At 49.1% G+C, this 20,847-nt stretch overlaps 1 protein-coding gene across 1 annotated transcript in view; it reads left to right on the forward strand.

Moving 5' to 3' along the window:
• Nucleotides 1-16,520, forward strand: part of Notch2 (notch receptor 2) — a 133,488-nt gene extending 116,968 nt beyond the window's left edge. Inside the window, exons 24-34 of the mRNA NM_024358.2 lie at nt 956-1,068; nt 1,745-2,250; nt 3,677-4,024; nt 4,777-4,919; nt 5,037-5,247; nt 5,965-6,061; nt 7,371-7,539; nt 8,829-9,130; nt 10,254-10,401; nt 11,153-11,250; nt 11,987-16,520. Coding sequence (NP_077334.2) covers nt 956-1,068; nt 1,745-2,250; nt 3,677-4,024; nt 4,777-4,919; nt 5,037-5,247; nt 5,965-6,061; nt 7,371-7,539; nt 8,829-9,130; nt 10,254-10,401; nt 11,153-11,250; nt 11,987-13,375 — 3,524 coding nt within the window. The 3' untranslated portion in view covers nt 13,376-16,520. The remainder of the gene's footprint in view (nt 1-955; nt 1,069-1,744; nt 2,251-3,676; nt 4,025-4,776; nt 4,920-5,036; nt 5,248-5,964; nt 6,062-7,370; nt 7,540-8,828; nt 9,131-10,253; nt 10,402-11,152; nt 11,251-11,986) is intronic.
• Nucleotides 16,521-20,847: the final 4,327 nt, after the last annotated feature.

A 20,847-nucleotide genomic window follows, 5' to 3' on the forward strand; every position in this document is an offset into this window, starting at 1 on the left:
CTCTGAGGATGCTCGTATCTCAAACACTGAGCAGAACTTAAAAAGAAGAAAAAGGCAGAGGGTCAGGACAGGGAGAGGTATAGGGATAACTGAGTGAGTTTCCCAGTCAGGAAATGCTGTTTGCTCATGTCCATGTTGGAAGCAGCTCACTGAGCAGCACTGTGAGGTGTCCCCTCTAATGGTCAGCGGAGCCTCCTAATGCCACTGTCCGCATTGGCCGTTTTACCTTAGTGTCTGCTGAGAGGCCCAACATCTCAAATTCTTTTTTCTAAACTCTGAATGGCAAAAAAAAAAAAAAAAAAAAAACTACATATAAAGTTTTTTAATCTGACCACAGGACAGAGGGGGCCCTTTTCCTACTGTTTGCCAAGAGACCCTAGCCAAGCCCGTGTTCTCTCTGTGATTCCAGCCACCTGTTCAGTTTATCAGGGAGAAGCAGCCTGCAGGGGTTCTCTGCCTCAGACCTGGATTTAGAGGAGATGAGCGTGGACAAAGTCAGATATGTTTTAAAGCAGTTTGGTCAGCGCACACAAAGGCAGAGTAGCCAAGAAGATGAAAATTTTATCTAAACTATCAGTCCCAGTTGGGTGCACGCAAAATGCTGCTGACGATATTCTTCAGCTTAACAAATGCGACATGTCCTAATGCAGAGACGTGACCTCCCTTTGTCTCAGGGGGTTTGAGTTTTTGTTTTTGTTGGAATTTGTGTCACTTTTCTGCTTGTCACTTTGGGGGTTGGTCTGGGGTAGATAGTTCTTGTGTACTTGCTGTCTTGGTCTGAGCAGAGATGGCCCTTTGTGCCGAGGCCTGCAGAGTGCCTTCTCCCTATCCTGTAGGCTCAGAACTGACCTGCCCCACCTCTTGCTGCCTCTGAGGCTGGTTCCCATCCCTTAGGGTAGTGTTTAGTGTCTCTGAGTTAATAGCTATACCTTTTATGTTTATGTTCTCTCCTAAGGCCGACACTGCGAAACCTTCCTAGATGTGTGTCCCCAGAAGCCTTGCCTGAATGGAGGGACTTGTGCTGTGGCTAGCAACGTGCCTGATGGCTTCATTTGTCGTTGTCCCCCAGTAAGTGGCCTGCTGCTGATGTAAGGGACGCACCCTCTTCCACATTCTCGACGGAGCTGAGATTGAGTCTGTTTTCCTCGTGCCCCCAGGAGAGTGCTAGGGTGTCAGTGCCTGAAGATGGTCTGGGTCTTCCATGTTTAGTTGTTCGGGCACACTGAGCAGCTACGCTTCCCAGTCAAGCCTGTCAGCCTTCAGAGCATTAGCGGGAAACCACAGTGGTCTGCTGTCCCTTGAAATGGGGCCACTCCTCCTGGCTTCCCAGTCTTACCCTGGTGCTGTGGGAGCCTTGCTGCTCACATTACATCAGCAGCAGTCTGCTCCTGTTCTTTAGCGGCGGCCATTGGCGAGTCAGCGCCTCTCAAACTAGAAGGAAGCTTGATTTAGTTTTTGGCTGTGCAGATACCTTTGCCAGTGCCAAAGGCCGAAAGTTCCCTGACACTGAGAGTGCCATGTGGGGCGATACTTGGAGGACACCTGTCTAGTAAGAACCTTAAAGTGATGGCGTGCCACATTCACCCCATGAGCTGTCAGCCCTCACCCGTTGGCTGATTTTAAAAGGTCATTTCTAGAATGCAGTGCCCAGTGTTTATCTCCCTAGGAGTGTGGGGTAAAGTGGGACAAGCTCTTCAGTCCATCCGCCATCCTCATTTCCTTACCCTCTTACCCTGTCCTGCAGGGGTTCTCCGGGGCAAGATGCCAGAGCAGCTGTGGACAAGTGAAGTGCAGAAGAGGGGAGCAGTGTGTGCACACCGCCTCGGGACCCCACTGCTTCTGCCTGAACCGCAAGGACTGCGAGTCAGGTTGCGCTAGTAACCCCTGCCAGCACGGAGGCACCTGCTACCCTCAGCGCCAGCCTCCTTACTACTCTTGCCGCTGCTCCCCACCGTTCTGGGGCAGCCACTGCGAGAGCTACACAGCCCCCACCAGCACCCCTCCTGCTACCTGTCTGAGTCAGTACTGTGCCGACAAGGCTCGGGACGGCATCTGTGATGAGGCCTGCAACAGTCATGCCTGCCAGTGGGATGGAGGTGACTGTTCCCTCACTATGGAGGACCCCTGGGCCAACTGCACCTCCTCACTTCGCTGCTGGGAGTACATCAACAACCAGTGTGATGAGCTGTGCAACACTGCAGAGTGCCTGTTTGACAACTTTGAATGCCAGAGGAATAGCAAAACCTGCAAGTAAGAGCCTCAGGCCTTCGGAAGCCGAGGGGGCTGTCACTAACACACTCGGTCTCCTGTTCTCGCTCCTAACCACTCGAGTGCTTCGGCCCAAGCCGCCTCTGCCTTTCAGATGGTGCCAGCCTTGCCCCATCACACGCTGCCCTGTTTTCCCTTGCTGACAGAGGGCCAGGACTGCTCACTGCATAACATCCCTTCTCTCTGCCTATCTCTGCCTTCTCACATGCTGCTCTTGCGACCATGGGGGAAATAACCTTGGAAGTGGCGTTGCCACTCACAGGCAGCCTCCAGCCTAGCCTGCTGCAGGATGGATGGAAAGGTCTGTACCACTCTCTCTCTCTGCTCATTCCTTTCCTTAAGACTAGTGTTTTTCATCTAGTTAGGAAGCATGAATTTAGGCATGAGCTCAGGCCTCTCAGCTCTCCCGGTCACCAGTGTTGCAGATCCGGTCCATTCGCTCTGCTCAGTTTCCTTTTGATCCTTTCGTTTAACCCCAGAGAGCCTCAGCAGCTCTGTGAGGCATAGGTGTGGTTATCGATCTTCCCTGGAGGGTAAAGAACTGGCCGGGAACACACAGCTGTTTGGAAGGCCTGTTTTTAATCAAGCAGATGGCAAATTCCTCCGAGTGGTACAAATAACAAAGGTTTGGGGCAGGCGAAGAAAGGAGGCGAGGGAACCAGTTATGCCACAAAAGGACCTTTGGAGTTTACATTCTTTTGCCTGACATTTGTGTATATACACCACACCTGTGTGAGTGTGTGTGTGTGTGTGTGTGTGTGTGTGTGTGTGTGTTTTAAGGCAGGGTCCCATGCAGCATAGACTGGCCCTAAACTCCTGAGTCTAGAACTCCTGATCCTCCTCCTCCTCCTGCCTTTAGTGCCGACATTATGGGCCTGTTCCACCACACCCAGATCTTTCTTGGCATTTAAACATCTGTATGAACATCTCCCTGCCCCTACCTTCTGTTATTGTCTTACTCTGGAAAGAGAAAGAAACAGACCATTTTGGCCCACTCCTCTGAATAGCATTTAGATAGGTAGAGGTCTGGGGCAGTCGTGGACATCTTCTACTTCTAGAGCCCTTTGCTCTTACTAAGTCAGCGAAGGAAAGGGGAGTGTGAGCCACATTGACCTTGGCTTCAGAGATGTATTCTTATACAAAATTCTGCCTTCATAGTGTGATTGGCTAAGTGGGACCCACTAAACTCACGTAGGATAGTGAGTGTAACATTCTCCATCCCATAGGCACAGGGTAATGTTGAGTGGCACAGCTGTATAGTCCATGGTGTTGGGGTACATGATTTATGGGAAGTTTCCCTAGACATTGGGGTGCTGAAAATGGGCTGGAAACAATGGGTAGGAAAGTCCACGGTCATTTGAGGCTCCAGCCAGTGTGTTCTGATGCCTTCTTCCTCTCTCCTGACTAGGTATGACAAATACTGTGCAGACCACTTCAAAGACAATCACTGCGATAAGGGATGCAACAACGAGGAGTGTGGCTGGGACGGGCTGGACTGCGCTGCGGACCAGCCTGAGAACCTGGCGGAGGGCATCCTGGTCATCGTGGTGCTCCTACCCCCTGAGCAGCTGCTTCAGGATTCTCGAAGCTTCTTGAGGGCCCTGGGCACCCTGCTCCACACCAACTTACGCATTAAACAAGACTCTCAGGGCGCCCTCATGGTGTACCCCTACTATGGGGAGAAGTCAGCTGCCATGAAGAAGCAGAAGGTGGCACGCAGGTCTCTTCCTGATGAGCAGGAACAGGAGATAATAGGGTAGGTTTGTGTTTCTGGACTTAGGAATTCCCAAAGGACCAGTGCTTCCCAGCGAATTCATAAAACTGGGGGCTTTCATCCACAGTACAGACATTCAGCCCATCAAGATGAAAAACTTAGAGAACCCCTTCATTTAAAACTAACAGCCCAGCCTCTTATATGTAAGGATGAAGATCTGCCTTGATAAAAGGCTCCTAAAGATCAGCTAAGCAAGAGGGTCAGGTGTCAGAAAGGCCTTCTCAAATCTGGGTAGTGTGCTGTTTCTCCAGAGTTGCCGAGAGCCTTATTTGTGCAGTGTCTTTTGGATTCATCATTGCCTCATTTTCAAGGCCCTTCATCTTCATGCCTGTGCTTGACATGAGCAGTACCCCTCGGTGGGTGGGTCTGCCCTTCACATCCCGCTGGGTGTTGATGGCCTGTAACTTTCAGCCTTTTCCTTGCTGAGATGTAATGTAGACACATAGGAGAGCCAGCGAGGACTAAGCACTGAGCTGTCGGGGCTGGGGACCACTAGGACCCGCTTCCCCAGCTACTATGTGTCACCCAGTCAGAGGCTTGTGTCAGCTGGACTGCAGATCCTGAGTCCTCTCATGCAGAGTCCATGTTCAGCATCTAAAACATCTATTTTCTGAGTTCTTTCTCCCATGGGTGGAAAGCTTGATGCTGAAAGAGGGAAGGGTGGGCCATAGGAGCCTTTATGACTGGGCCCACCAGACCTGATCCTTCATTTCTTCCCCCATTCTCCCTCTAAGCTCTAAGGTATTTCTGGAAATCGACAACCGACAGTGTGTTCAAGACTCAGACCAGTGCTTCAAGAACACAGATGCTGCAGCTGCTCTCCTGGCTTCTCATGCCATCCAAGGGACCTTGTCCTACCCTCTGGTGTCTGTTGTCAGTGAGTGGCATTAGTGTTGAAGGGGGGAGGCTGAGAAGGGACCTCACTGGGGTTCACCCTTGCTGGTAGGAAGAGGTTGCTCTGTCTCCATCACTGTCCCTGTCTCTGAACTTTCAGGTGAATCGGAGGATCCAAGGAACACTCCGCTCCTCTATCTGCTTGCGGTTGCTGTGGTCATTATCCTGTTCCTCATCCTGCTGGGGGTCATCATGGCAAAGCGGAAGCGCAAGCACGGCTTCCTCTGGCTGCCTGAAGGCTTCACGCTTCGCCGAGACTCCAGCAATCACAAGCGCCGTGAACCTGTGGGGCAGGATGCCGTGGGGCTGAAGTAAGGAATTTACAATAAGCCAGTATCCACAGGGAGAAGCAGGGATGAGCAGGAGGGCATATTATGGAATCCTAACTTCAAATTTTCAACCTCCCCTTTATTCGCCCTGACCACAGCTCCTAGTGGCTTGTCCGAGTCTGTGAGCATTGTGTGTACACATATTGCAGCCACACTCAGCGTCTGAGTGGGGGAACACGTTTGATGTGGTCTCTTAGTGAGAAGAGAAAGGATGAGTGCTCAGAAATGTCAAACATTGCCCATCAGGGCTGGTGTGGTGGCTCAGTAGGTGAACGTCTCCCCCGCCCCCACAAGCCTGCTGACCTGTTTGATCCCCGGTACCCGCATGGTAGAAGGATGGAGCTGACGTCCTCATGTTGTGCTGTGAGTGTATGATGTAATGAAAGGGGCTAGAAGGATACCTTGGTAGTCAAGAATATGAACTGACCTGGGTCAGCTCCCAGCACCCATGCTGGGTGGCCTGGCTGTAATTCCAGCTGCAGGGGGATCTGTAGACACCTGAACTCACGTGCTCATATACACACAGACATGCACACTCAATTTTGAAAAATATTACTGTAATTTTGAAAAAGTGCTGTGCATCCGATCCCATTGGACCAAGTCAGAGGCTAACATGAGAGTGTGCGGTGAAGTACAGAAAGCCACTGCGTTTGCCCAGCCATAACCTGTACTCTTGTCTCTCCCCTGAATAATCATCAGGAATCTCTCAGTGCAAGTGTCAGAGGCAAACCTGATCGGCTCCACGACAAGCGAGCATTGGGGTGATGATGAAGGACCCCAGCCAAAGAAAGCCAAGGTAAGCTGTCCTAGGAAAGCCACATTGCCAGCAGTCCTGTGGTCATACTCTCAGTTTATATCTTTCCCAGAGCCCCATGAACAGCGGGGCCGCCGAGCACTGACAGCCTTTGCTGCTCATGTTTGTTCTTGAAGACCCTTTAAAATCGTAAAGCAAGCTGCTGCCGCCTGGCTCAGGGCCTGCGCCTGTGTTCATTGAGTCAGGACTGGTGGTGCGGTGCTCCCAGTTCCATCTACACATACATCCCGCTGCTTCTGTAGGAAGACATGGAGTTACCCAGTGAGGAAAGCCAAGACCGTTAACTTCTTGGGAGATCACCGAGCATGACAGTTAGACCATTGCTTTACACCAGCATTCTAGAGGCTGAGTCAAGGGAATCCAAATTTAAGGACAGCCTCAGCTACCTCTAAAACCAAATAAAGTAAATGAATGCAAACGTATTGCTTTTGTCACCCTGGAAACATACAGATAGCATTACAGACTGAGCGGGCTGTATTTAGGGATATAGACACATTTAACAACAATTAATAATTAAAGAAACCTAGATTTGAAAGAGAGCAAGGAGGTGGTGTATATGGGAGGATTTGGAGAGAGGAAAGAGAAGGGAGAAATGGTGTAATTATATTATAATCTCCAAAAAATCAAAGAGCCATTGCTCTGGTCAGGCAGAAGCCTCGTTGTATTTAGTATTCCGTGTCTGCAAGACAGCAGCAGCAGCCGCAATGGCTCTCTCTCTGAGTTGCTGATTCTCCCCATGCTCTCCTCAGTACTCACTCCGGGCGAGTACTGTCTTACGTGCAGGCAGGCAACCTTGGACAGGGTTTATCCCCCTTCTTGAGAACCTTCCAGGTGAAAGAAAAGTAAAGTAGCGTGTGCTTTCTCTCACGTGGAGCCTGTATTTAACTATGTACATAGACAGACAGAGCTGATGCACAGGGGCCGTCTGGAGGGAAGACGGGAAGGGGTGAGAGGTGACTGTGCCAGCCAAGTGCAGTGGCAGGTTTGTAACGAACCCGCTGCTCTGCACACTAAGTCCTTTTAAAGAAGGAAAGATGGCGTCTGGTTGGCTGGTGGTGATGCAGTGCCAGGTAGCACTTACCACGTGGTCAGCTGAGGAAACAGAAACCACTGTTAAAGGCCAACGAGACTAAAATCTTGTTTTATTTGAAGAGCAAATAGGAGTCAAACAAGACGCAGGCGACCACCATAAGCAGGTTAGAAGAGATAGTGGAAGACTGCCACTCCTCAGCCTCACCAGCGTAACCCGGAGGGCTCAGGTTAATGAGGGGAAACTGTTTACCCCACCTAGGCTGAGGACGACGAGGCTTTGCTGTCGGAAGACGACCCTGTCGACCGGCGCCCCTGGACACAGCAGCACCTTGAAGCTGCAGACATCCGCCGGACTCCATCCCTGGCGCTCACCCCTCCTCAGGCAGAGCAGGAGGTGGACGTGCTGGACGTGAATGTCCGAGGCCCAGGTCAGTGGTGGGCCTTACCATCTTGAGTTCTGTGTGGTTGGGTGAGCATTTCTTGTGCTGATTCCAGACACTAAGTGAGCGTGAGGAAATGAATGCATGAGAAATACAGCCATGTGGGGATTATGAGCCTGGGGACAATGACATTGGCTGCCCAGTGGGTAAAAGTATTTTCCATGGAAGCCTGACCACCTGAATTCAACCTCAGAGTCCGTGTCAAAGTTGGACAGAGTTGTCCTGTGGCCTCCATATGCATGTTACGGCACTTGTGTGCTTGTGCATACATGCATGTGTTCACACACACACACACACACACACACACACACACACACACGCCATACGCATATGTGTGCATATCATCCACATACAATGAGATACATAAATATTTAGTATTTTTAAATTACGGGCTCAGTGGTTAAAGAGCACTTGTGGCTTTGACAGAGAACCTGGTTCCAGTTCCCAGCACCATATGGTGATGTACTTCTTCAGTTCCAGTGGCTCCAACACCATTTCCTACCCTGCATGTGAACCATGCGCACGGTTCAGAAATCCATGTAGGCAAAACACTCATACTCACTGAATAAATCCTTAACTGTGTTTTCCATTGAAAATGCAGATTTCAAAGAAAGGGATTTTGCAGTGTTTCTTGTACAGCATACTGAGGGCAAGCAGGCTAATTAAACAAGTTAGATTCTGGGGGGTGGGGGGTGTTAGAAAAATACTATCTGTCTCCATCACGGGTTCCTTGCTGTAAAGAGACACTGACCAAGAGAGGGAGACAGACAGACAGACAGACAGACAGACAGACAGACTGGGCCTGGCATGGGCTTTTGAAACCTCGAAGTTCACCCCGCAGTGACACACTTCCTCCAACAAGAGCACACCTCCCAATCCTTCTAAGTAGTGTCACTCCCTGTTAACCAAGCATTCAAACCTATGTTTGTGAGGGCCATTCCCATTCATGCCACCACTGCACCCCACAGCAGAAGGCGACTGCCATCCCTGCTTTACATCACTGCACAGGTTTATTTATGTTTCTGTATAAAATGCTGTCTAGTTTGAAATGTCCTAATTCCACTTAAACCCAAGCAGAAAAGCTTATCAGCTTAAGGAAGAGCCGCAGGCAAAGGCAGCTGCTTTCCCACACTCTCCGCACAGCTGGCTTTGTCACGTAAAACCTGGCATGGTTACTGCAAGCTTGGAGAGTTCCGTCCCACAGCAGGATGATGGCCAGCAGAACTGTTCCAGTAATGGGTTAATTTGAATGTTGTTGGGACCTTCCCTTCCTACAGATGGGTGCACCCCACTGATGCTGGCTTCTCTCCGAGGAGGCAGCTCAGACCTGAGTGATGAAGATGAAGATGCTGAGGACTCTTCTGCCAACATCATCACAGACTTGGTCTACCAAGGTGCCAGCCTCCAGGCACAGACGGACCGCACTGGTGAGATGGCCCTGCACCTTGCAGCCCGCTATTCGAGAGCTGATGCTGCCAAACGCCTCCTGGATGCTGGTGCAGATGCCAACGCCCAGGACAACATGGGCCGCTGTCCTCTTCATGCTGCAGTTGCAGCGGATGCCCAAGGTGTCTTCCAGGTAAAGGGCCAGAGTTGGTTTGAGTGGGAAGAGTGAGGTGGCTCACTGGGTACAGGCATGTCGTAGTTACTTTTCTATCTGTGGTAAGATACCATATCCAAGGCAGCTAATAATAGGAAGAATTTAATGGAGCCTACGCTTCCAGAGGATCAGAGTCCGTAATGGTGGAGCAAAGACATGGGGGCAGGAACAGCTGAGAGCTCACATCTCGAACCACAGACAGGAGGTGGAGAGCTACTGGGAGTGGCACCATCTTTTTCAAACCTCAAAGCACACTGGTGACATACATTCTCCAGCAAGGCCATACTTCCTCAGTCTTTCCCAAATGGCCATCAGCTGGGGCCTAAGTCAAAGGCTGAGACTTATTGGGAACAAGCATCTCATTTAAAACACCACAGGTGTTTGCCACCAACCCCAAGAACCCGAGTTCAGTCCCCAGGACTCACATAGTAAAAAGAACTGACTCCTGCATTGCACGGACCTGCCTGCACACACACCAAGTAAAATAACTATTATAGGCCTGTGGTGGCTCAGCTTTACCCAAACACTTACCAGCTCGTTGAATTCATTGGAACAGAAGTCTTTGAGAAACGAATTATGCTGGGCAGAAAAAGGAGGAAGGCCAGCTGACCTACTTTGAGTAGCCAGAGAATGATTCAGTCAGCCACAGGGTTCTGAATCTTAATGAGCAATATTTTGATATGCAGTGATGCCTTGCAACTCTACAGGTCGGATGGGAGCAGGAACTGGTCCAGATCCTTGGATTAGTGTTAATTCTCTATAACTCTGCCCGTCTGTGGGCCTACAGCTGATCCCTGACATGAGTGGGTAGTGAATTATTCCTCAATTAACCTGATGAGGAAATTGGAAAATTCTAGCTGACCTGTGATTGAAGCTGTGACACTTGCACACACATTTCCCTTTCCTTAGAAAGCAGAACATCGTCCTAATGGGCCAGAGCATCCTGATCATCTACAGTGGTGTGAAAAACTCAACAAATACACAGTGAAGCCACTATAGCTTCTAGCACATAAAGATAGCATGCCCCAAGGACACCTCAGTCTGAATGCTCTTGTCTCATTCTTCTTCATCTAAGGGACACTTTTCTCTGCTTCTCTTCTAGATTCTGATCCGCAACCGAGTAACGGATCTAGACGCCAGGATGAATGATGGCACTACCCCCCTGATCCTGGCTGCCCGCCTGGCTGTGGAAGGAATGGTGGCAGAGCTGATCAACTGCCAAGCAGATGTGAACGCAGTGGATGACCATGGTATGGACGAGGACCTGGCTCAGTCTGCAGAGCATGTCTCTAAGCAAGAGAATTGCTACACTCCCCTGAGAGGACGTTCTCAGATCTGGAGATCTGAAGCTGAGAGTCCCTTACTCTTTTCCCGTCTCACACCCTTCCTTCAATATGCTGGGCTCAGAGAACTGAGGCACTAGGAGTCCCCACATTAAGATGAGAAGGGTTGGGGTTGGGGATTTAGCTCAGTGGTAGAGCGCTTGCCTAGCAAACGCAAGGCCCTGGGTTCGGTCCCCAGCTCCGGGAAAAAAAAAAAAAAGATGAGAAGGGTTTTTGGTTTTAGTGTTTTCAGTATGAGGGTTCTTGAATTTCAAAGAATGTTCTGGAAAGGTTTGCTTGTGGGTTCCTAGCCGTAACCACTCTTACTACGGGAGTGGGTTCCCTGGGGATTACGAGACAGCTTAAGTATGCATTTGGCGTATAGCAAAGCGCTTCCTGCCTTCAGTGTGTAGAACTGGGGCATGTGGAGGCCATGAATGTCACACACCAGGGGTCCTGTCACCTAAAGGCTCCCAGCCTGTGCTGAAATGTTCTGAGAACACAAGGAACAGAAATACAAGTGTGCTTTCCTGTTGGCTCCCTTGGCCACTGAGGTCTGTCCTGCTGCTGTTCTCCGGGAGGTTAGGGTTTCCTAGAAAACAAAAACAAGATAAAAATAAATAAATAAACAACACAACACTTTCCTTAGTGCCATACTTATAAAACGTTTCCCCTGCAGGAAAATCTGCCCTCCACTGGGCAGCCGCCGTCAATAATGTGGAGGCAACTCTTTTGCTGTTGAAGAATGGGGCCAACCGGGATATGCAGGACAACAAGGTACAGCTTTCAGCTCAGAGCCTGAGCATGCTCACAGCAGTGTCTCCCTTAGGAGGTCACCTGGGGAAGCTTGCTGGGGGAGCCAGGGACAGAGACCCTGAGGGAGGATGCAGCTTGTTGGGAGGCAGCCCCTGGCTGTTCCGTGCTCATCAGGCTGTCCCTCGGCACACCCTCCCCGCCCTTCTCCTTCAACAGGGGCTTCTCTGGTGTGTGCTCACCACTGTCCTCACGGTCTTCCCCTTCTCTCTGTGCAGCAGTTGGTTTCTCTGTTCTTGGATACCAAAGTCTACTAGGGTTGGCACTACCTTTTGTGGTCCCTCCTGACACGCCTCTCCTTTATTCCTCTTGCATTTACTTCTTTCCTTTGTTGTACATCTTTCCCTCAAGTCTCACCCCCTCTCTTTCGTGTTCTGAATTCTTTGGATACTTTGGTTTCCCTACTCTCTTTCTTACTGGTAGCCCAGTTTGCTGTCCACTTGATGTGAAGCTCTGGCCCTGAGGCCTGCTTCCTGTCACTGACTGCTGTCTAATTGCTGGTGCTCCTGGGAGCAGAGTGAGTTCTGAGATCTCTGTGGAAGTCAAAGTACACGGCATATAGGAAGAGATACTGTCTGTCCATGGTATTTCATAGAAGAAGCACTTAGAAAACGTACTAAAAAGATTATAAGAGAATAAAGGTTAGGAACATTTCTGTGTGCTCTGGGTATTAAAGATATGTTCCACGGTCTTTCTTCAGGAAGAGACACCTTTGTTTCTTGCTGCCCGAGAGGGAAGTTATGAAGCAGCCAAAATCCTGTTAGACCACTTTGCCAACCGGGACATCACGGACCACATGGACCGCCTTCCCCGGGATGTGGCTCGGGACCGCATGCACCATGACATAGTTCGCCTCCTGGACGAGTACAACGTGACTCCCAGCCCTCCGGGGACTGTCTTGACTTCTGCTCTCTCACCTGTCCTCTGTGGGCCCAACAGGTCTTTCCTCAGTCTGAAGCACACCCCAATGGGTAAGAAGGCCAGACGGCCCAACACCAAGAGCACCATGCCCACAAGCCTGCCTAACCTTGCCAAGGAGGCCAAGGACGTCAAGGGGAGCAGGAGGAAGAAGTGTCTCAACGAGAAGGTCCAGCTCTCCGAGAGCTCAGTGACTTTATCCCCTGTCGACTCGCTCGAGTCTCCTCACACATATGTTTCTGATGCCACGTCTTCCCCCATGATCACGTCCCCTGGGATCTTACAGGCCTCACCCACGCCTCTTCTGGCTGCTGCCCCAGCTGCCCCAGTGCATGCTCAGCATGCACTGTCTTTCTCTAACCTTCACGAAATGCAGCCTTTGGCTCCTGGAGCCAGCACCGTGCTCCCCTCAGTTAGCCAGTTGTTGTCCCACCACCACATCGTCCCCCCAGGGAGTGGCAGTGCAGGAAGCTTGGGCAGGTTACATTCAGTCCCTGTCCCCTCAGACTGGATGAACCGCGTGGAGATGAGTGAGACCCAGTACAGTGAAATGTTTGGCATGGTCCTGGCTCCTGCAGAGGGAACCCACCCTGGCATGGCAGCTCCTCAGAGCAGAGCTCCGGAAGGGAAGCCCATCCCCACACAGCGTGAGCCCTTGCCTCCCATTGTAACTTTCCAGCTCATCCCGAAAGGCAGCCTTGCTCAAGCAGCTGGGGCTCCCCAGACACAGTCCGGCTGCCCCCCAGCTGTGGCAGGCCCCTTGCCCTCTATGTACCAGATCCCAGAGATGGCCCGTTTGCCCAGTGTGGCTTTCCCACCTACCATGATGCCCCAGCAGGAGGGGCAGGTAGCTCAGACCATTGTCCCAACCTATCACCCTTTCCCAGCCTCTGTGGGCAAGTACCCCACACCCCCTTCCCAACACAGTTATGCCTCCTCAAATGCTGCCGAGCGCACCCCCAATCATGGTGGTCACCTCCAGGGCGAGCACCCGTACCTGACACCATCCCCAGAGTCTCCTGACCAATGGTCGAGCTCTTCACCGCACTCTGCGTCTGACTGGTCAGATGTGACCACCAGCCCAACTCCTGGAGGGGGTGGAGGCGGTCAGCGGGGACCTGGAACACACATGTCCGAGCCACCACACAGCAACATGCAGGTTTATGCATGAAGAGTGCCTCAGTTAGAGATGGACGTGCCCATCACACGCACTCCTGAGGGCCGAGTGAAGGTTATCCAAGAGAAATGAAGAGACCTCTAACCAGCCTCTGGAGGCAGGAGGAAAGACGCTCCTGACTTCACACAAGCATGAGCAGCATTATTTTCATCTTCACTGAGTATCTGTGCAGTTTAGGGAGGACTCAGCTCCTACTGACCTTTGCCCATCCTGCAAGTTCATGGAGATGCAAGATGAATGCAAGCCTTGGGGCCCCTCGCTCTCTTCTTGGAGAGTACGATGAATGCCTGTTGTCGCCCGGACATCCTTGCAGCTTGAATACCATACTAAGCCCTGGAGGCTTCTGCCTCCATGTGGAGACTGCTCTAGAGGCGGACTGAGAATCGTGCCCTGGGATTCTGTCCAATCTTCTCAGCCCTGGAAGTAGCCTTGATGTCACTTGGTGCTTTCCTCTCTGCGCCTGTCTGTGATTGATCCCGCCAGTATGTCATGGGCAGACGTTTGTGCCCTTAATCATTCCTGACCTGGAAAACCGCTTCAGCCTCCTGTCCCCACATTCCCAGCACCCGAGGAGCCTCACAGGGTTTGCTCTGGTCATGGGTCTCAACCTTGGCCTCTGAAGTGCCCGCCCATGAAAAATGCACACACTGCAATCCTCGTGTCTCCTTCCTAGAAGGGAAGAGAACAAAATATTTGGGGAAGAGAAGCCTCCTTCTGAACCTGCACCTTAATTTCTCTCCCCTGCCTCTGGGACCCCATATATACTCATCAGGGGGAAGGATATGAGTTCTTTTGTTTGTTGGCCTGGTCAGTATAAAATTGTACTCTAGGAGGCTTAGGTACTATGATATTCTCTCATCTTTTTGTAAAGTGGGAAAAGTGGGTGAACGTTGGGATGTCCAGGAAATAAGCTAGCTTGCCCAAGAAGCAGTTACCCATTTACAGGCCCAACATTGATCTCCACTGTGAAGCACATTCACCCCCAAATCTTAGGACCCATTGATCCAGCAGATGAAGGTACTCTTGGCTGCTGCACTGCTCCTCAGAGATGCCCGCCTCCATTTGCCCTTGCCACTTAGGACAGAACTTGCCTGGGGCACAGGGGACCCAGTGACTGCCAACTTCCTTAGGACCACTTTCCTCTCAGATCAGAAGCCAGCTTATCAGTTTCCCTCCACACTGTGTGCTCTGAGTGATTGGTGTACACCGCAGGTTCTCCGTGACGACATGGAATCCGTGTTTGGGTTCCAGACGTGGAGAATGGACAGTCCCCTGAGCACACATGAGGCGGCCTTTGCTAGTTGTTGCCGCACTGTCTTCCTTCCCTAGAGTCCCCTTCAGATGATGATGGCTCCTCACTGTCCTTGTGTTCAGACTAAGATTGTACCTCATCCAAACCTGCTTCCTGTATTGTGGTTTCAGTGATGTCCCGGACTCTCAAGAGCAGAAACAACTTCATCTGTTGTAAATCTAGGATGACAGTTTTCTCCATCTTCCCCTCAGCCAGCTAATAATTGGCCCTAGGGCCATGCCATCATTACTTCCTGGTGTCATGATGCCTGTGACACCAGAAAATCAGTTCTGCGGGAGCATTTGTGTATAATATTAGGTGGATCACCTTGGGGGGGTGTTTATTTGTTGTTTTAGGGGTTTTGTTAAATTGTTGTTTTAATAATAGTCTTTATTCCTGCAATAGTTGAAATAAGTGTTCCTCCACTCATTCATCAGCCTGACCTTAGGAACTCCGTGTATCTGTTACCATGGCAGTGAGGATTTTAGTCCCATCCAAGGTCATTGAATCAGCAAAAACTATCTGTTCTGTCCTGGTGTATGGCAGATTGTTTGCTCATTTGACTTTATTATCATGTGGCAATATCATCCTATCAGCCCCTTTCATGGAATATAGACGTGTTATTGCCCTAAACGGTGACTGTGTCCCCATGCCCATCAGTTAGTCCCAGATAAAGAGAAACTCTGTGTGGACCTCCCTGCCTAAAGCCTTAGTGCCACTGCCTACGAGCCACGGCCAAGGCCAAGAACCCAGCCACTGGGTCTGTGGTCACTGATCCTTCCCCAGACACAAAGAACAAACTTACCGTTTCTCCGTCAGGGATCCCTCAAAGAGGATCCTTTGGGTTTGGGAGGAGGGATGTGAAAACTGCCATTACAGACAACAGGCTGCAGAGATGAAGACAACACTGCCAGTCAGACACCTGATGGGTCCCTTAGATGTTAGAATTCTTGACCTGTGTGGTGTCTAGGAAAGGGGAGAGGTCTAGGAAAGGGGAGAGATCTCCTGGGATCTGAGTTAGAGGCTAAGGTTGTACGGGCACATCCTTCATTCCGTACACAGGTCCCAGTCCCTGTTGGACTTACTTTTATTTGTATGAATTCTCCCTTTGACTCCTGCCTGCCTTTGAAGATATTTTTTTAATTTGTTTTTTTTTTTGTTTTTGTTTTTGTTTTAAGCATCGTTTTCTTAGGCGATGGTGGGGGGGATTGAAGGAAAGAAAGACTGTGTTAAAGATTTTAATGAAAGCCGACAGCACGAGTTGGTTATATCTTTTTGTTAAACTTGGCCACTTGAAGTCTTGTATAGAAAAGAACCAAAGGTGTAACGTTCTGTTCGCATGCGATTTCAGGACCCGGACTCTAACCAGCACGTTGACTTCGAGGACTGTTTGGAAGGACACATGTCCATGTCCTGAGGCCCCACCCTTGTCTGTCATGGTACTATGGCAACGTCCTTGTGTACATTTCCCTGAAAAGTGACTTTGTATCTGTTTGTATGAGAAACTCAGTAACCAGAAAATGACTGCATGTTCCTGACTAAATGTAGAAAGGAGTATGCACACTGTTTTTACTTTTTAAAGTTTCATTCTAAAAGTAGTTTAAGATGAAATTTATATGAAAACATTTTTATCACAAAATAAAAAGGGTTCCCTGTCAAAGCTCAGTGGTCTCCTCCTCTGCCCTTCTCCCCTGCTGTTGCCCCGGTTCCACAGTGAGCACCGCATGATGTCAAGGTTGGTGAGAGAGACCTCAATCTTCCTCGTCCTGAACCCTAAGCCCACCCAGTACTGACGCTCTTTCATTTTCTCGTCTAGTTTGATTATAAATAAATGCTTCTGAGGGGAAAGTTTTCATCCATTCAGAAATACCATAATACAGAGCCATTCCTCCACACCCTGACCATAGGAGTGGCCAACAGACAGCTGCTTGGGACCAAGCGGCTCCCACAGAATCGGGGAATGTGTGCTGTGCAAGAATTGGGGTAGAAGAAACTTACTGGTTCCCTTACCCGAGCACTGCTGATCTGTGTGGCTGTGTGTAGGACAGAATGTACAGTAAGATGATACAGTGCTTTCCGGGCATAGATTTGCTAACAATCAGTGGGGGCAAGGCGATGGCAGCAGTCTCACAGCAATCTCACCTCTAGCTTATTTTCATGTCCCAGTGTTTTATAGACACTTCTAAATCATGTGCGCATAATTACAAAAACTAAGTTTGGGTTGTTTTTGTTTTTGTTTGTTTTTTCCTGAAATGACTTAATTTCAAATCTTGGGCGATGCTTTGGTTAAGAAAGCGTCAGAACCTCACAGTTCATTAGCACACATCAGTTAGTCCTCAAGTTTTATAATTGTGCATAAGACATGTTGGCCTCCATGTGGCTTTTAATTGGTGTATGGAGAGAATTAATAAGAGCCTCAGAAGGATGGCCCACAGGCTGTTCTCTTGCTTCTTGCAGACCTCTGTGGTGCCAAATCTTCCTTGGAGAACACGACCTTTCATGGATCTAGGCTGGAGGTCACTGGTCTACTGATCTCCTACCCTGCACCTGGGAACCTTACAGCCCTCATTTGTGTACGGCTGGAGAACAGTAGGACTGGATACTGCACCTCATACAAGGAACGGGAGTGAATAGTCTCCCTCGGTCAAGCATCAGTCAAGCCTCACAGCCGAAGAGCTGGGGACTGACTCACATCAGAATGTGAAGAATAAAATAAAACAAGCCTCCTATAATACCAGCACACTTTCCAGGATGTGGAGTATCAGGATCTGTGAGCTGGTTCCAGCCTCTAGCACATGTCTCTGCTGTGGTGCGGGTGAGAGATAAGGAAAAAATACAATGTTCCTTTTAGTATAGAATAATTAACGTATACTAACAGATGTCAGTATTCCAGCAGTTTGGGAATAAAGTCAGGAGGACCCCAAAATTTAAGATCATCTTCAACTACATAGTTCAAGATCAGCTAGGGCTCCACAAGACCGTGTCTTAATAAGGGAGTGTTTGCATAAGTGTTAGAAGCACAACATGGAGTGCAGAGACCCTGGGTAGCATTGACCAATCTACTAATCTTTACTAAAAGGAATGGAAGCCAAGAGGAGTTACTGGAACCTGGAGAGAAAGCTACCTAGCAGATTCCTGTCAAGGCACACCGTGAACCTTGCATTTCTCACCCTACCCTGAGAGATGGCTCAGAGCCCTGGCCAGAGTTTGAGTGGGAGGACGGCATATCTGAAGACACAGATCCTTCCTCAATTATTGTTGTCCAACTACATTTTTGGGAAACTTCCGCTGCTGGCCTGTGACTGATGGGTTAGTCCAGGAATCACAAAGTAAAGGGGATACTGTGTTGATAATTCTGACAAAACTGTTTCTCTGGGCCTACTACTGGGCTTCCTTAGCTGGGGCTGGTGCAACCTGGAGACAACCCAGCAGCAGGATGGATAATGGAAGTTCTTCAAGCCCTATAAAGATGAAATGGCTCAGTGGGTAAAGTTGCTTGCCACCCAAACTGACGACCTGAGTTCCGTTCCAGGGATCCACATTAAGACAAAGGGAACCAAGTTGTCCTCTGAACTCCACATGTGTGCCATGAAGGAAAACATGAAATGAAGAAAATTATAGATTCATCTTATTTATAGATACAAAAATCTAAATCAGCTGTTACCAAACTAAAACTACAGTAGTGTCTATTTTGCCTTCTATCACTGTGGTAAACTCCATAATCAAAAGCAACTTGAGGAAAGGATTTATTTCTGCTTACAATTCATGACGGGAGGGAGGGAAGGACAGGAACCTGGAAGCAGGAACTGAAGCAGAGGTTGTGGCCAAACACTGTTGACTGGCTTAGTGCTAGGGTGGCACTATCCACAGTGAGATGGGTCCTCTCACATGTTATCAATCAAGGAAGTGACCCATAAACTTGCCCACAGGACAATCCAACAGCAAAATCTTTTCAGTTAAGTTTCTTCTCTGATGACTTTAGCTTGTGTCAGGTAATAAAAACCTAAATTGGCACAAGTGAGTGTTAGAACATCCCATCTTAGCCAGGAATGTTCTCCAAAGGAAACAACTGCAAAGAAGTGTATTGCTGACTGAAGAGCTGCTTGTGGTTAAGATCACTCGTTCTTCCAGAGGAGCTGGATTAGAATCCACCATCTGCCTAGCAGGTGGCTCACGGTGCTCTGAAACTCCAGTTCCAAGGGATCTGATGCCCTCTCCTAGACTATGGGGACCCTGCACACACATACTCATAGGCAAAACACCCATAACAAATAAAATAAAAAACATTTTTAAGTGTATCAGTAGATGCTGCTACATCAAGGAAACTCACAATCATTGCAGGGAAATCAAGAGTGTGCTGATAAAATTACATGTTCACGAAAAAAACTATGCGATAAATTATGCCAGGAAACACAAGGTATCAACTACCATCTAAAACAAACGCTATGCTCAGTGATGAAAGAGTAACAAAGAGTTTAACACAGGTTCCGGCTGTCCCTTACACCTTGTACTCAACGAGCTGTTGAAGTGGAACCTGTGTCAAGGAAAACAAAAAGAATTGACATCAGTTGGTTATGTACATTTGCATAGAGATGACCATAAACCACACTCCAACTATTGACATCTGTCTCCCCTGCAGAGAGTGAACACAAGAAATGCGAAGATGTGTTATAGCTGTGGGGTGAGGTCTGTGGAGTAGGAAGGCTGGCTTGTGGCCGAGCAAAACTTTGGAGCTATCTGTTAACAATCTGAGAAGATTGACAATCAGGAACATGAGTTTGAGACTACTTTGGGTTACACAGTAAGACCCTGTTTCAAAAGCAGAGGGGTGGCTGGAGAGATGGCTCAGTGGTCAGGAGTACTTACCACACACAATCGTGAGGCCCAGATCAGGATCCCAGCACCCATAAGCCAGTATGTGCCTGTAACTCCAAGTGTGAAAGGGTGGAGACAGGAGCTCCTACCTGAGAACACACCAGTCGGAGGTTTAGGGAGAGAGCCTATGCCAGAGAAACAGGTGGACTGCTAGAGGACACCCAGTGCCAGCTTCTGGCCTGGCACACAATGGCACATGTGCAGGTGCACGCAGAGACATACACAACACACTTTTTAAAAAGATCTATTAAACATTTTTGCTGGCACTCCACTAAGCTTTATCAGTAGCTGGAAAGAATTTTAAGAGTGAGACCTTTTCTTTGTTGGTTCTAATAGCTCCATAAACAAACTCTTCCTGCACTATTCCAAGTGGGTTCCCAAGGGCCAGGTTCCCAGAGTGTTTTCTTTTAAAGTGTGTGTGTGTGTGTGTGTGTGTGTGTGTGTGTGTGTGTGTGTGTGTGTTATGTGTATGATGTGTGTGGTATATGTGTGTGATTGTGTGTGTGTTATATGTATGATGTGTGTGGTATATGTGTGTGATTTTGTGTGTGTTATATGTATGATGTGTGTGGTATATGTGTGTGATTGTGTGTGTGTGATTATGTGTGGTGTGTGTGTTATGTGTATGATGTGTGTGGTATATGTGTGTGATTGTGTGTGTGTGATTATGTGTGGTGTGTGTGTGTTATGTGTATGATGTGTGTGGTATATGTGTGTGTGATTGTGTGTGTGTGTGTGTGTGTGTGTGTGTGTGGTGTATGTGTGTAAGTGCATTTGGAGGTCAAAGCAGAATAGGAGGCACCTTCCTATCTTTCCCTGACACCTTATTACCTTGAGGCAGGGTTTCTTCCTGAACCATTTCAGCCAGGCTGACTGGCCTGCAAGCTCCTACCTCTCAATGCTGGGATTACAGGGACACAGCTGTGCCAGCTTTCAACGTGGATGCTGGGGATTGAGAGTCAGGTCCCCACGCTTGTAGGCTCACACACCAAGCCTCTCCAAGCCCTCAAAATGTTGATATTTATGACAACTAAAAGCATATTTGCTTCCACTTACTAAATATACCCCACCTTAATAGCAATCCAAGAATATTGAGCTGTATTCTTTTTTTAGCGAAAACCTTAGCTGTTACGCAATGTGGAGAATGGATCTCAGGTGCCCATGCTCTCTCGGGCGACTGATACTGACTGGCACACGCTGCTAGTTAGATGGTCTTAATTCTAATATGTAAAATCCAAGCGCTCAGTGTGGTTTCCTTTGTAAAGAACACCATTTTTAAGGGTGAGTCGATAACACTAAT

The sequence above is a fragment of the Rattus norvegicus genome, chromosome 2, assembly GCF_036323735.1.
Source record: "Rattus norvegicus strain BN/NHsdMcwi chromosome 2, GRCr8, whole genome shotgun sequence".
NCBI lineage: Eukaryota > Metazoa > Chordata > Mammalia > Rodentia > Muridae > Rattus > Rattus norvegicus.